At 34.7% G+C, this 16,909-nt stretch overlaps 1 protein-coding gene across 3 annotated transcripts in view; it reads left to right on the top strand.

Moving 5' to 3' along the window:
- The first annotated feature begins 7,818 nt into the window (after window positions 1-7,818).
- LOC126470009 (adapter molecule Crk) overlaps window positions 7,819-16,909 on the top strand; it is a 34,046-nt gene continuing 24,955 nt past the window's right edge. The window contains exons 1-3 of one of the 3 annotated variants that reach the window (XM_050097487.1): window positions 7,819-8,000; window positions 8,095-8,301; window positions 11,295-11,417. In XM_050097487.1, the coding sequence (XP_049953444.1) occupies window positions 8,267-8,301; window positions 11,295-11,417 (158 nt within the window). In that variant the 5' untranslated portion in view covers window positions 7,819-8,000; window positions 8,095-8,266. Of the gene's footprint in view, window positions 8,302-11,294; window positions 11,418-16,909 lie in introns of all 3 variants that reach the window. The other 2 variants (XM_050097486.1, XM_050097485.1) reach the window with 2 other exon arrangements.

Here is a 16,909-nt window from a genome sequence, read left to right as displayed (position 1 = left end):
CATGCATAGTTAAACGGCTGTAAATGTTGAAAAACATATCTTCATTACATTAAAAAACTGTATAAGAAATCATTGTTATAAACTTAACTGTTAATTAGGGCTTCCCACAGTTAGACAAGAATAATGGAGGCGATCAGGTTAGGCCCTGTTGAGATAAGTGATTTGTGTGAAGTGCTTCAGGGAAATGATAGAAAATCAAAACTGGTCTAGCTAGAAGGGGTCTTGTAACTTCTTCTCTCGACTTTGACTCTTATGCCTTAATCATGGTTCAGTAAATGTTGATAACAGAAGTAACAAAACGAGATGTACATTTGGCCCAATGACAACATGTGGCTTGCCATCCATTAGCATGAATGTCAGGTAGAAGGCGACCATGCATTGTTACGACATCAAAGTCATCTGTAATGCCACATTATTTTATTCATGGAGATAAAAGGTCTGTCACCCAGTCCCACTCCTTACATCACCACCGATATGGCACATTATTCAAACTTAGTTACTCACCACTCTTTATTGAATGTATTTTTGCACCCTAATGTTGCTATAAAGAACTTTATTCTATGAGGTTTTTTTTTCGTAGTAGTAATCTCCTTAAGGATCTCAGTGGCATGCTGTCCTTCAGTTTCCACTACAAATTTAAAAGGAAATTTTTTGAAGTTTAAGAACTGCTCTTACTAATACGAAATGAGGTTGGTTTTATGGTGGCATATCCTTTCAATTAGTATCAAAAATTGTTATGACTCAGTTGTTATTATAATTTTATTATTATTGAGCATTCATTTTATCATATACAATGATATGGAATTTGTCATGTGCTTATATCGAAAAAATGAATAAAAGTTTCTTGTGTAATAGTGCTGTTGAACAAATCTTAAAAACAAATATATAAACCAAACAAATTAAACTTCACATGATATAAATTCACAAAGTAATTGAGTACAGTAACATATATATATATATGTATATATGTATATATATATATATATATATATAGTTTTGGTTTTATGTTTCTTGTGACTGTAGGGGTTATGTTGAACAACAAGGTTCTACTACATAAAATTCAGGTACAATATTAGTTTACCACCTCAGATATTACAGCATGTATTAAGAGACAATACACTGATACTGGCTCCTTATTCACTGATGAAGTACTGAGCGTGGGATACATTCACCATGATGCTCTGCTACTGAGCATTGATGTGTGAAAGAGTAAAATGGGCCCCGAAAAAGTAATTCAAAGAAGAACCTTTTCTTAGGATAATTTCCTTTTAGCCAAGAAAAATTGGAAAAGTATTTATACACAAACTGCTGTTGATAGTATGCTCTTAAGTTTTCAAAACACCTTCCTTTATTATTTTAATACAGCATTTCCTCTTGATACAAAAATTTCAAGCAATAACAATAGAAAGTCATGGGTAACAAAATGAATCGAAATTTCTATTAAGAGGAACAGATTTCTATAATACAAGTGCAAAAAATACAAAATTACTCAAGATTTTCCTGACTGTTATAAAGCCTACAAAAAATATCTTGGAGTTATTAGATAGGCAAAACATTTATGGAATTACACTTTTATAAGTAACTCTTCAGATGGCTCTGAGCACTATGGGACTTAACATCGGAGGTCATCAATCCCCAGTAACTCTTCAAACAAAATGAAACCCTTATGGAAAGTAGTTCAACACCTAAAAAGAAGGATATTTCTCTATCACTTAAAGATTGTAAGGTCACGGATTCACAGACAGTTGTAAACAAATTCAATAAATACTTCATCTCACTAGCAAAAGATCTTGTTCAGGCTAACTACAAGTTACCATTCTCACGTTCCAGCCATATGTCAAACACCACTTCGATGTTTGTTTATGATACAAATCCCAATGAAATTATAAACATAATAAAATTGTTGAGCAATAAAACCTGTAGTGGTATGATGAAGTACCTGACATCACATTAAAAGCGTGTGTTCCCCCCACAGTAAAGCCATTATCAACCATCTTCAACCATTCATTAACACCTGGCATACTTCCAGATGTTCTCAAAATAACTAAAGTCTCAACATTATTAAAGAAAGGTTCCCATGGTTTAGTATCCTTTGCCCATATTAAGTATCTTCTCAAAAATCTTAGAAATTTTTTTATAACCGTCTTATAAATGATTAAACTATCATGTACCTATCAGAATTCAACAACATTACTTTAGAAAATCTATGTCCACCCAAATAATAGTTTTTGAACTGTTGGAACATACATTAAAATTAATGAACCAACATGACATAGCTGCAAGTACCTTCTTAGATCTCTCTAAATCTTTCGATTTACTAGATCATAAAATACCACTTGATAAATTGGAAAGAAGATGAATGAGAAGTGTGACACATAGCTCAGTATGCTCTTACAGAACTGCAGACAGAAAGTATCACTTCAATACAATATTAATGTACAGAACAAAATTAGTAGTAGGGTTTTCCTCTCAGATGAAAGATCAATAAAATGCGCTGTTCCACAGGGCTCTGCTCTAAGGTCATTATTTTTCCTCATTTCTGTAGATGACCTTGTTGATCACATGAGCTCACAAAACTTTCCTGTTTACTGGTGTTATAAGCATAGATCTAGTCCTAAAGACCTTCAGTCACTGTCTGATAACTCTATGAAAAGACTTTCTGAGTGGTTTAACAAAACTTGCCTATTTGTTAATAGTGGAAAAACTGTATATATCAACTTCCATTTAATTCCCTCATCTGCCAAAAAACTATCCAAGTAAATTCAAATAATCATATAACTGAAAATGAAAATGTGACAAAATTTTTGAGTCTCTGGATGCAACAGAATTTAAAATAGGATACACGCATAAACAACTTATCAAAGAAACTCTCATCATTGTGCTACAGACTAGGAGTATTGAAATCTACTGTAAGTAAAGCCATTGAATGCACGTATCCTATGCACAGCTCCACTCCTTGCTCCACTATGGCATTATCTTCTGAGGAAATTCAACTCACAGTACAAACATCTTTAAACTATATAAAGAACACTGAGGATAATTTGTTGTCCCAAACAAAGTCCTGGAAATGTCACTTTATAAAACTTCATGTTCTAAACATCCCATGTCTGTTTATCCAAGAAAAAATCCTATTCACCAGGGAAAACCTCATAACAACAGGAAAACTAATCCAATATAAAGATATACACACAAATTATACGACAGGAAAACTGAATATCCACTAAATCTTTTCAAGGACATCATCAGGCCAAAAGACTGTAATTCACCTTGGTGTCATATTACACAGTAAGATTCTAGATCAAATAAAACTTGCTCCAGATCCAGAATTTAAAGACAAACTAAAGGCATTTCTAACAAAACACTGCTACAATTCAGTGCAAGAATTCCAGGAAATGAAAAATTAAAAAAAGTAAATTCAATATTTACAACCGAAAGTAAATTGAGTTGCAAAACATAAAACTTCTGCTTCCTTTGGAAAATACTGTTAGTGAGTGTAGAACAATTGTTGGCAAAATAATAACCTATAATTCTACAGTATAAAGTATTTTTCTCTTACACTTCACAAATTTTTTAATAATTTTTATGTTATGAACACCATTTATTAGTAGTAAGTTTCATTGTCTGTTTATGCTCAATGGTTGGTTTCATATTTTGTATATTTTTCAATGTTATTCTCCGTCTGTTGAATTTCCAGTGGACATTTTCATTATTCCTGTATTTCAGTATATATTTGTGTAAATTCTCGAGTGCTGTCCATTTGCCTACATATTTCTTAGTTGCTCATATTCATTGTTTGTATACTTTGTGGTTTACTATATTCATCAATAGTCAAGTTTACCTCCGTCCTCCCCCCATGAACCACGGACCTTGCCATTGGTGGGGAGGCTTGCATGCCTCAATGATACAGACAGCCATACTGTAGGTGCAACCACAACGGAGGGGTATCTGTAGAGAGGCCAGTCAAACGTGTGGCTCCTGATGAGGGGCAGCAGCCTTTTCAGTAGTTGCAGGGGCAACAGTCTAGATGATTGACTGATCTGACCTTGTAACACTAACCAAAATGGACTTGCTGTCCTGGTACTGATAACGGCTGAAAGCAAGGGGAAACTACAGCCATAATTTTTCCCGAGTGCATGCAGCTTTACTGTATGATTAAATGATGATGGCATCCTCTTGGTTTAAAATATTCCGGAGGTAAAATAGTCCCCCATTCAGATCTCCGAGCAGGGACTACTCAAGAGGACGTCGTTATCAGGAGAAAGAATACTGGCGTTCTACAGATCAGAGCTTGGAATGTCAGATCCCTTAATCGGGCAGGTAGATTAGAAAATTTAAAAAGGGAAATGGATAGGTTAAAGTTAGATATAGTGGGAATTAGTGAAGTTCGGTGGCAGGAGGAACAAGACTTTTGGTCAGGTGAATACAGGGTTATAAACACAAAATCAAATAGGGGTAGTGCAGGAGTAGGTTTAATAATGAATAAAAAAAATAGGAGTGCGGGTAAGCTTCTACAAACAGCATAGTGAACGCATTATTGTGGCCAAGATAGACACGAAGCCCACGCCTGCTACAGTAGTACAAGTTTATATGCCAACTAGCTCTGCAGATGACGAAGAAATTGATGAAATGTATGATGAGATAAAAGAAATTATTCAGGTAGTGAAGGGAGATGAAAATTTTATAGTCATGGGTGACTGGAATACGAGTGTAGGAAAATGGAGAGAAGGAAACATAGTAGGTGAATATGGATTTGGGCTAAGAAATGAAAGAGGAAGCCACCTGGTAGAATTTTGCGCAGAGCATAACTTAATCATAGCTAACACTTGGTTCAAGAATCATGAAAGAAGGTTGTATACATGGAAGAACCCTGGAGATACTAAAAGGTATCAGATAGATTATATAATGGTAAGACAGAGATTTAGGAACCAGGTTTTAAATTGTAAGACATTTCCAGGGGCAGATGTGGACTCTGACCACAATCTATTGGTTATGAACTGCAGATTAAAATTGAAGAAACTGCAAAAATGTGGGAATTTAAGGAGATGAGACCTGGATAAACAGACTAAACCAGAGGTTGTACAGAGTTTCAGGGAGAGCATAAGGGAACAATTGACAGGAATGGGGGAAAGAAATACGGTAGAAGAAGAATGGGTAGCTCTGAGGGATGAAGTAGTGAAGGCAGCAGAGGATCAAGTAGGTAAAAAGACGAGGGCTAGTAGAAATCCTAGGGTGACAGAAGAAATATTGAATTTGATTGATGAAAGGAGAAAATATAAAAATGCAGTAAATGAAGCAGGCAAAAAGGAATACAAACGTTTCAAAAATTAGGTCGACAGGAAGTGCAAAATGGCTAAGTAGGAATGGCTAGAGGACAAATGTAAGAATGTAGAGGCTTATCTCACTAGGGGTAAGATAGATACTGCCTACAGGAAAATTAAAGATATCTTTGGAGAAAGGAGAACCACTTGCATGAATATCAAGAGCTCAGACGGAAACCCAGTTCTAAGCAAAGGAGGGAAAGCAGAAAGGTGGAAGGAGTATATAGAGGGTCTATACAAGGGCGATGTACTTGAGGAGAATATTATGGAAATGGAAGAGGATGTAGATGAAGATGAAATGGGAGATATGATACTGCGTGAAGAGTTTGACAGAGCACTGAAAGACCTGAGTCTAAATAAGGCTCCCGGAGTGGACAACATTCCAATAGAACTACTGATGGCCTTGGGAGAGCCAGTCCTGCAAAACTCTAGCATCTGGTGAGCTAGATGTATGAGACAGGTGAAATACCCTCAGACTTCAAAAAGAATATAATAATTCCAATCCCAAAGAAAGCAGGTGTTGACAGATGTGAAAATTACCGAACTATCAGTTTAATAAGTCACAGCTACAAAATACTAACGCGAATTCTTTACAGACGAATTGAAAAACTGATAGAAGCCGACCTTGGGGAAGATCAGTTTGGATTCCGTAGAAATATTGGAACATGTGAGGCAATACTGACCCTACGACTTATCTTAGAAGAAAGATTAAGGAAAGTCAAACCTACGTTTCTAGCGTTTGTAGACTTAGAGAAAGCTTTTGACAATGTTGATTGGAATACTCTCTTTCAAATTCTGAACGTGGCAGGGGTAAACTACAGGGAGCGAAAGGCTGTTTACAATTTGTACAGATAGCAGATGGCAGTTATAAGAGTCGAGGGGTATGAAAGGGAAGCAGTGGTTGGGAAGGGAGCGAGACAGGGTTGTAGCCTCTCCCTGATGTTATTCAATCTGTATATTGAGCAAGCAATAAAGGAAACAACAGAAAAGTTAGTAGTTGGTATTAAAATCCATGGTGAAGAAATAAAAACTTTGAGGTTCACCAATGACATTGTAATTCTGTCAGAGACAGCAAAGGAGTTGGAAAAGCAGCTGAACGGAATGGACAGTGTCTTGAAAGGAGGATATAAGATGACCATCAACGAAAGCAAACTGAGGATAATGGAATGTAGTCGAATTAAGTCGGGTGATGCTGAGGGAATTAGATTAGGAGACACTTAAAGTAGTAAAGGAGTTTTGCTATTCGGGGAGCAAAATAACTGATGATGGTCGAAGTAGAGAGGATATAAAATGTAGACTGGCAATGGCAAGGAAAGCGTTTCTGAAGAAGAAAAATTTGTTAACATCGAGTATAGATTTAAATGTCAGGAAGTCGTTTCTGAAAGTATTTGTATGGAGTGTAGCCATGTATGGAAGTGAAACGTAGACGACAAATAGTTTAGACAAGAAGAGAATAGTAGCTTTCGAAATGTGGTGCTACAGAAGAATGCTGAAGATTAGATTGGTAAATCACATAACTAACGAGGAGGTATTGAATAGAATTGGGGAGAAGATGAGCTTGTGGTACAACTTGACTAGAAGAAGGGATCGGTTGGTAGGACATGTTCAGAGACATCGAGGGATCACCAATTTAGTATTGGAGGGCAGCGTGGAGGGTAAAAATCGTAGAGGGAGACCAAGAGATAAATACACTAAGCAGATTCAGAAGGATGTAGGGTGCAGTAGGTACTGGGAGATGAAGAAGCTTGCACAGGATAGAGTAGCATGGAGAGCTGCATCAAACCAGTCTCTGGACTGAAGACCACAACAACAACAGTCAAGTTTATATAAATTTTCGAGCGACAATCCATTATCTGCATATTTCTTAGCTGCTCATATTCGTGTGTTTGTATACTCGGTGTGTTGCTACATTCACCAATGAGCAATTTTCTGTTTCCATTCTCTGTTTTTTTAGAGAGAACAGTGTTCTGAAACTTCGTATTTCTTAATTAAAAATGAGTTTTCCTATATCGTATATACTTTTTGTATAATATCTGATCCACAGGATAAATAAAAAATAGAAATAGAAATTGTAAATATTTAGCACATTCGCGTCAACAACTGTGCATTTGTGCCTACCTCCTCCTGGAATCTTGAGTATAGAATTTTTATTCATTACACTTCTAGAAGTGATTTCCTTAATTCCAGTAAACCTTTCAGTTAGCGAGCTGTAACAGTATGTAGTTAGTGGTATGACAAGTCTCGAAACTGGTCAAACCATAATATCAATAATGAAAATTTTTGAGTTTTGCCCTCGCTCGTCGGATAAATTTCTAAGCGTGCCTCTGGTTGAACATCTAATTACACTCATCCCTCTTATGTAGAGGATGTGTTTAGCCTTTACGATGTCTCAGAACTTTGAGTGTTGTTTACATATTCGAAGATTTGGAACTGTAAGGAGGAGGACAAGATAATATTTGTCAACCTCGGACAAGATAGGCGAAAAGTGTCATCGCTGCCATATTGAAAGTCTGTGGCTTGTGTGCTGACTGGAAAATTGTGCAGAAATCGTGGGAGTGGAGAGTTTTATCGTAATGTGTCATTATTTTCCTAACAGTTCACTCAGAGACGAATTCATTCGTTTGTAAACATTACGTTAGTGTTCTCGTTCGGACCTTCATCGAGTCACGCTTGGACGGTGAAGTAAATGAAATAGGTCATTCAGATTACATACGAAGTGTCATCTGAGTAATTGTATGGGCTGCAGACGTTGTTAAATGATGTTTTCCGGTTACAGTCTGTCTGCGTAACAGTTTGTTTTGGTTATGGCTGATATTCGTTGTTGCTCTACAGGCAGCTTTAATGCAAATTAATGGTCTACAGGAACTGCTGTTGAAAAGTGATGAATTTATCAAAAAGGATGTTTATATTATTTTGATGATACACAGCCAGAGCGCAGAAACTGAAGAATGGCTGCAACATTCGACCCATACGATAGATCAAGGTACGTTATTTAAAATCACACACCTTTAAGTATTTCGAAATGCAACTTGTATATTATTCCTTTAATGCAGTTATAGATGCATGGCATTTCACAATAGGGAGCTATTGTACTCACGTAATATACTTGTGTTTTATGTAAGACGACGGATTCGTACATGTTGTAAAGGCGTTCCAACAAATTTCGTGATTCGGAAATACTATGGCAGTACTTACCGATATTTTAATTTCTCAAACTGTTATGATTCATCGCCACTTTCATTTCATATGTAACTTAATGTAAATATGAACATCATCTCGTGAATAGCTGGTCGTCTGTAAGTAATAGACGGCTCTTTTGGAATTTGATGGAAGCACGCCAGAAAATAAACATTAAAATCGTTTATTTGTTTACAGCTTTAAGGCCTATACACATCACACATTTCACCTAACCCAATGATTTTCACAGTGCGTTTTTCATGGGTTTTAAACGTGTAGTTGCAGGATTGTGATGCATCACAGTCCTTATATTGCACACTTCGAAAGAAGCTCTGAAACACACCAAATTTTCAATGAAAACACTGACCATTGAAAAGTAAGGAACATAAGTCTGCCGAGATCATTTTGTTATTAACAACACACTTGATGGCAGTTACACACCCATGTGTTTATTTACAAATATATATGCTACAGCTGACAGTCAAGACCATGCTGAAGAAATAATCATTTTTTAAAATGTTATAGACTTAAACACAATGGTGCCCCAAAAAATACTGCCCAGCTATTCCTCAATTTTCTCAAACCACTTACTGCATAACTTGATGTGCAATCAAGCCTAATTCAAAAGTGGTAAACACTAATCCCCATACTAGCAGAAATGTGCCATTGGGTGTTCTGAGCCTGTATTGTTAATGATCATGTCTAACAATAGAAGTGAAGAGTGATGTGTAAAAGAAAAATAATGATAGTTTTTAAATGTCCTCAGCAGTGTTCTCTACTAGTTGCAATTACTTGTTGATGATCTGATTTAGTTTTGTCTTATTTTATTTTTATTTATTTGTAATTTGCTATTCAGTACACACAGCAGGGGATATACCAAACACAAGTTTGGATCAGATTAGGTAAGGGTTTAGGAGGGAGTTTTTCATGGCCTTTTCAGTGGATCAATCCCACCATTAACCACAGCAGCTTGAGGAAACCATGGGTAATACAAGTCAGGATGGCCAGACAGAGGTTAAAAACTTTCTCCTCCCAAATCTGAGTCCAGTGCTGTAACACAGCTTCACCTCACTGGATATTTTACTGGGAAAGGAAAGTGTAAAGTTAATTAGGAACATGTGGAATGGATCATTTGAAGTATTTTTTTTATTGATGTGATGTGGAACGAATCAGTTTACAGGATATTTGTACATAATTAGTGTTAACATTAGTGAATGCATAATTTCTTTAGTCCTACTTGTGCAACTACACTTAGAAGCTATTTTTTCACAGGCAACCAGTTTTTTAATAGAAATTCATTCATGAAATAAAAGAAATTGTCCAGCAGAAATGATTGTAGGTTAGATCTTATGTTAATGGGCAAATGATCACATATTTTGTTGCTGACTATTGATCTTCTTTTTGAGCCACTAACAGCTTTAATAATGGGTAATAAGGATGTCACTGTTGTTCTCAAATTGTGATGGATTATTTATGATGAATTCATTAGTGAATATATGTATTGTGAAGACACTGTAAAATGTCATGATGACCATGGGCGAATACCACATATTGTTCTTATTCCTCAGTTTTGTGCTATCAGTACTTTCTTTCTGAGTTATAAGTTACCTCAGAAAATAATTCCATAATATACTATTGAGTGGAAACATGCAAAATATGTCAGAAGATTGAGTTGTGTGTTTCCAAGACTAACAGTTATAAGGAAAAGAGCAAAAGTAACTGGGCTTAATTGTCTGAGAAGCTGAGTAATAGAGTAATAAGCTTTTTGTTTACAGTTCAAGTTTTCATCAGTATGTACATCCAAAAATTTGGAGCATTCTGGTACACTATTTACTTACATATTCGTGTTCTATATCAATTGTTGGTATAGCTCTATTAGTTGTGGATAAAAAGTGTCATACATATCCAAAGCTACAATTAGTAACAATTTCTTTGAATAATTTTTCCTAGTCGGTTGTGCATCCACTTTTCAAAACAAAATTTCATTAAAAATACTCAGCTAAAACTGTTACCTTTGATACAGCCTCTGTTACTTGTCTTCCCAGATAAAACATTTCAGTAGGCCTACTTTGCTGAAGCATTTCTTAAGATTGAGAGGGATGCCAGTATTCTGCCTAATTGCTGCAAAGACATGACTGTTTTTGAAAGTAATTGAAAAATTTATTTTGTTTTTTTACACTCCTGTTGGAACATAATTGCACTTTTGAATTTGTTACCATTTATTTATTAAATTCATAACACTGAATTTTGGCCTCGTGCGTATCTAATTGTTACATGAAAGGATACAGTAATTGTTCATTTTTACCTGCACATGCTACAGTTAATATTGCTCCCCTAAGTGATGGAGATGAGTTTTCAAGCCAGTGTGTTAAATGATGTCAAGTGTAGTAATGTAAAATCTTACAACTGGCTAATAAACAGGACTGGCAGAAAAGTACAGAGAAAGGAAAAAATAATTTCTAACAGACACATAGTGTCGTTTTCTGTAATGAAACATTATGTAGAAAAATATCTGATTAACAGCAATTTGTTCATGTTATGTATAGTGTTACTTTCTTTTGATAGTCAATATCATGTGTGATTTTGAATATGTTTGGCATTTTCAAAGTATTCGAATGTCAGTATTTTATTTACAACATGTACAAATGCAAAACTTGCTATGCTATATCACTGTGCTTTCCACGTCATGTTTCATGTGTTGTAAGCTTAGGTGAAACACATTTGGGAAATTATACTGCATATCACAGTTGGTTGATGTTTTCTATATGCAAACACAGTAACAGGCTGTTAATGTTTCAGTTGGTACTTTGGTTCCATGACTAGGAAGGATGCTACTGATCTCCTGATGGGTGAAAGAGAAGGTGGTGTTTTCCTTGTGAGAGACAGCAAAACAATCCAAGGGGATTATGTGTTGTGTGTTAGGTAAGGCAGAGATGTGTAGTTTCCTTTAATTTTGTCTTAATTTAAAAAAAATCATAGAAGGTATACTAGATTAGTGATACCTGTGTAATGAAGTTGATTTTGCTGTTCATTCTGGCACTTCAGTGCTGAAATTGGAAAGATGCAAGTGGGTCATTCGATACTAAGTCATCCAGTGCTCTACACGCACCTGTCACAGATGTTTATGAATATTTATAATTGAAATGTATGCATAGAGGCAAGAAATTATTCAAAGTTTCATCTAATTCTAACTAGTAGTTTCTGAGTTATCACTGTTTAAAGTTTTAGGCTAATTGCATTTCTGAGGGCGATTAACATGTAACTAAAGCATGCATGCTTTTACAGAATTTGAAGCAAAATCATTAGTGACTGATAGATCTACACAATTCCAATTTATAATGTTCAATCATATTGAAAAACTGTATTAAAACGCAAAATATTGTTAATTTGAAAATTGTAATGTAGGTTCAGAAAATTATGAATAGCTAAAATCTCTGTCCAAATAACCCAATGCAACAATATATTTTTGAAAGCAGCATAAAATTACCTTCCAAATGGTGCAAAAAAATTTGGTGGGGTTCTGAGTTGTAACAATTTTATAACAAATTGAAGTCAAATTTTGCAGTTTACTTTGTAAAATACATTTTTGATACAATAATTAAGTATTTGAAGTTAATAAAACTGTGAAAATACCAGATGAACTCTAGTCTTATGTATCGATTACTTTAAAATAAAAGATACATACGCTGAATATTTTACAAAATAGGTTTATTTACATTTGAATACATGAGTTGACGATTATTTGTTTTCAAACAAATCCTTTGTACAAAGAGTTTGTGATGACTTTAAAGTTTATCAGTTATTCAGTTGAAGTTTATACGAAGCAGTATGTACAATAATTACATTTTAATGTCCACTAAGTTTTTTTTGCAATAAAGCATTGATGATTATCTTTTGGGAATTAGCATCAATCTTATAAGATCTGCCAAACTGAGATGCTAACTCTGGAGGAGCTATTACACATAATAGATGGGCTGGTGGAACAGGACATCTGTCTTCTTTTTGAGGCCAAAAGAAAGCTTCTGCTGGTCTGTGAAGGTGCATAAAAAGAACGTCGTAGTCCCCGTCTTTTTCATTGAAACCCAGAACCATTCCTATCCACCAGTTTTGCTCATAAACGCATGCAACGAAGGAATGTAGGTTAGGTTTAATAGTTGGGATAGCCACAAAAATATTTTGTTTCAACAAAATTTCCAAGCCTGAACTCACTTTGTTTGGCTGTAATTTCTTCCCAAGAAGCTGGCTTAAAATAATGGAAAATTCTTGTACCCAGTATTGTTTGACCCATTGAAATCTAGTTTCAAGCATTCTTCTTTTAGTTTCAATTTCTTCTTCCTTTAAAAAGAAAAAAGATATTTTTGAGAATAAACTTTTGCAAAAATTGTACATTTGTTCAGTTTTTATTATCTGCTCACTTTTGCTCTGCAAGTTTTTTTTTTTTTTTAATCAGTTCTCTTGACTGTGCCCCCGATCCCATCGCGTGTTGTTTTACCATGACTCATAGCATGAAATGACCAGCTTGCATTTAGTTTTAAATCTTTAAAATGAAAACGTAACTTTATCATGTTTTTGAAGTTTTTGTACTGAGCACTGCAACCATATGTAAAATACTCAATTTGGTCAATGCCAGGGAAGTTTTGTTTTATGAAATCTATGGTTTTTTTTTCCTTGTACTGAATAAACAAATGGTACATCATGCTTTAGATCACCTGAAATCAAACACAATGTTGTTTCTTTTATGGTGGAATCTTCATTTTTAGAAAAAATCACTACTGGATGAACTGAGCAGCTCAAGTGGCTCCAATGGTAGGATTGCACTTCATTTTGCAGAATGAAACTATAGGTTTCTGCAAAATCCATAAGAACTAAAACCTCATTAAATGCCAAATTTTCTTTTCTCTGTTTCATGTAAGAGTTTTGAGTTTTTGTAGTGTAAGAATGTGAGGTATCAGACTCATTTTTTATAGCAAAATCAGTAAACTCCTTGCAAGGTAGTAGCATTGTTTGTAAAGTCATTCTGCCATCACTTGAAACCCACTGTGAAAATTTAATGTCATCATCTTCATCAAAGTCTGAAAGTATTTCTCTCAGATGTAGCTGCAGTGATTCACTTGTTTTTGGGCACACATCGCAACATCTTAACATACAGTCCCTGTTTTGTCTATCACAATTTGTCCATCATAGTGTGTGTTGATTCTTTATCATGCTGATCCAGAGCATTTGCTAGAAGCTCAACATTTTGGTGGTACAAGCAAACACACACACTGTCAGTTCCAGGTGAACCACAAGTGCACACCATTTCAGGCTTAAGGAGCAAAATTTGGAAAATCCAATTTGGAAAATCCAATTTTAATATTTAGATGTTTTTCATTAAATGCAGTAAATAGTTCCTCTAAGTTGCATAAATGAATTCTTTTCTGCTTGTAAGTATTTCTTTTACTAACTTTGTCTTTAGCACCTGGCAACATGTAAGAAAATTCATCATCTTCATAAAACAGTTGGAAAGTGTCTGTTGTTTCTTAGTAAAGGGTTCTCCCATGTTTGGGTTCTGTCAAAGCCAAAATACCTTTCTCATTTGCAAGCATTCTGGCTTTTCGCACTAAATATTCTGATACATTATATTTTCCTGCTTCTTTTCTGCTAGACCAAGACTTTGGAGTGATTGTTAATATCTGTATTTTTTCCCGTTTGGTTAAGTTTGTCTTGAGTTTTTCCTTTATAGCATCCACTAAATGATCAAGATCCTCAGATTTTGTTTTCAATTCATTACCGTGAGTTGTACTGTCAGATTCACTTGAATCATTAGATTCTTGTACTTTCAAAACAAATGACAACTTTTTTTAACCTTGTCTTTTGCCTTTTTAAACTTTTTTTTTAGCATATTGTTTCTTTGATTGGGTAGATAATGACTGAAGTTTAAGTTGTGTCACATCAAACCCTAAAACAGTTTCAGCCAACTTTTCTCTTTCCACTACTCTTTTTGCATTGGTTAATTCACTCTCATTTGCTTCATCACTTTCAAGTAGAGCAATATCTTCGTGATCTAAAGTAGCTGTTGCCTCATTCAGCAGTTTTCTACATGCACTGTACAACAGCTTTCCTGACACAGACATAATGTTCTTACTTTCCTTAACATATTTTGCTTTTTCCAGAGTAATTATCCTCAAATCTTTCCTCTTTGTTAAAGGTGCAGAATGTTTCTTAAATGTATCACAACAGGATTTTTGGTTCTTTTCAAAATACTTTAAAAAATAACACAAATGATGGGAACAAATATCATCTGTTTCGCTGTACTTCTTATTAGTACACCAAACTAAAATTTCTACTTCTTCTTTAGACAACTTTCCCAAGATTAAATAAATGTCTTTGCTTTTTTTCAATGAAGTATTTTCACATGAAAAATTTAATAATGAACCTACTGAACACTTAAAATTAGTTTCATCTTTACTTGAACTTGCTCTTATCTCCGTGGTAAGAAACACACACAAACAAAACAATAATTTTAAAAATAAAATTGTAACTGTGTTTATATAACAATTATTTAAAGTGTCACTAAGCACAAAATACTAGGCAATTAACTTGGACAGAGCCAAATGCACTTGCAGTACAGACAGGCTGTGGGGGGAGGCAGGGTTTCATGTCCCGACTTGAATTTCATGTCTTGACGGAAGACAGCAGGCAGACTGCTGACTGGTGAATTTTTCATGTCCATACTTGCATTGTAGTACTGCCTTATCTGAACTTCAATGCACTTCTCATGACTCCAAAAATGTTGTATGTTTCTTGACTTTAACTTCAGCTAAATAAAACAAAAGAGAGAAATAATATTACAAGTACAGTAAAATCTTTGTCCCAGTTTAAAAATATGCAACAAAAATGTACTAATAAATTACGGTTTTAAGTAGCTGGTCTTCCAAATAGTTTTAAAACTTTTTACTTCTACATAACCTCTACTATAACCATTTTGAATCTTAAAACAGCCGTTCTGTATGTTTTGAATAGATAAAACTTGTTTTGACTTCAATATAAGATAAAATTTTTACAACTTAGAACCCCACCAATTTTTTTGAACCATTTGAAAGGTAATTTTATGCTGTTTTCAAAAATAAATGGTTGTATTGGGTGATTTGGAGAGAGATTTTATCTATTCATAATTTTCTATGCGTACATCACTATTTTGAAATTAACAATATTTTGAGTTTCAGTACGGTTTTTCAATATGATCGAACATTATAAATCAGAATTTTGTAGCTCTGTGAGTTTAAGTGTTTAATTTAGAACAGAACAGTGAAAATTTCAGGGTTCTAGCTTCAAAACGAACGATTTTGCTTCAAATTCTGTAAAAGCATGCACACTTCAGTTGCGTCTTAATCACCTTCGGGAATACAGTTGGCCTACAATTTTAAACAATGATAACTCAGAAACTACTCGATTGAATTGGATAAAACTGTGGATATTTTCATATCTTTATGCATACATTTCACATATAAATTTTGGAACATTTGCAAAAACCTTGGGTTTTATATCTAGTTTTGGCTGGATGATTTGGCATGGAATGACCCAAGTGACATTCATTTCATTCATTCATTCATTCATTCATAAGTCATTCTTTATAGATCCCAGTGTGTAATAGAACTTTCAAGAGTATAGATCAAGTCAGGTTTAACAATTTTAGTATTTTTATACAATTTAATTACCTATTGTATTTACTAAGCACTTCCTTGCACATTTTTACCTGGAAAATTGAACCTTGTTAAGTTTTGTTCTAGATTTAAAAATCTGTCATTTCTAAATCACATGGATCTTATTATTCTAGAGAATTCATTTTTGCACTTTGAGTAAATGTCTTGATTTGTGCCATTGAACTGAATATAGCATAAATCCCGTTAATATACTGTACACTTTATTGGTGTGCAGAAAACTGGGACAGGAAATTATCAGAGAGGTAGCCAAGAATAAGAAATAACATCGTGATTTATGACAGCAACCTCAACTGCATTTGACCGTGTAGAAGCTTATTAGAAGACATTGACACAGAGGTTATGCTGCTGGTTGATAGATTATTGGCAACAAGTAACATACAAAATCTAGGCCCCTCTACTGCAAAGAATGTAGTAAATCCTTTTATAAAACATTCATCTCACTGAAAGCTTCAAGGCTGTACATATAAAAGTAAAAGGTGTGGCATCTATTACTACTGGCAGTTGTGAATCTGGGGTTGTATGAAGTTCCAGTATTAAGTAGCTGCAGGTTGGGGGGGGGGGGGGGGGGTGAAATCAATCTGCCATTACAACAAAGATTTCGGGTTATGTAGCCCTGTTATGCTATTTCTTGTATTGAACATAATGTAAGGAATGAGATACAGCAAACGCTCAGTTGCTAGTTACATAAATGTGCAAAAGATGTGATTACTA

Source organism: Schistocerca serialis, chromosome 3 (genome assembly GCF_023864345.2).
Source record: "Schistocerca serialis cubense isolate TAMUIC-IGC-003099 chromosome 3, iqSchSeri2.2, whole genome shotgun sequence".
NCBI lineage: Eukaryota > Metazoa > Arthropoda > Insecta > Orthoptera > Acrididae > Schistocerca > Schistocerca serialis.
The sequence above is the reverse complement of the archived record's forward strand: the minus strand, read 5'-3'. Positions and strand labels throughout refer to the sequence as shown.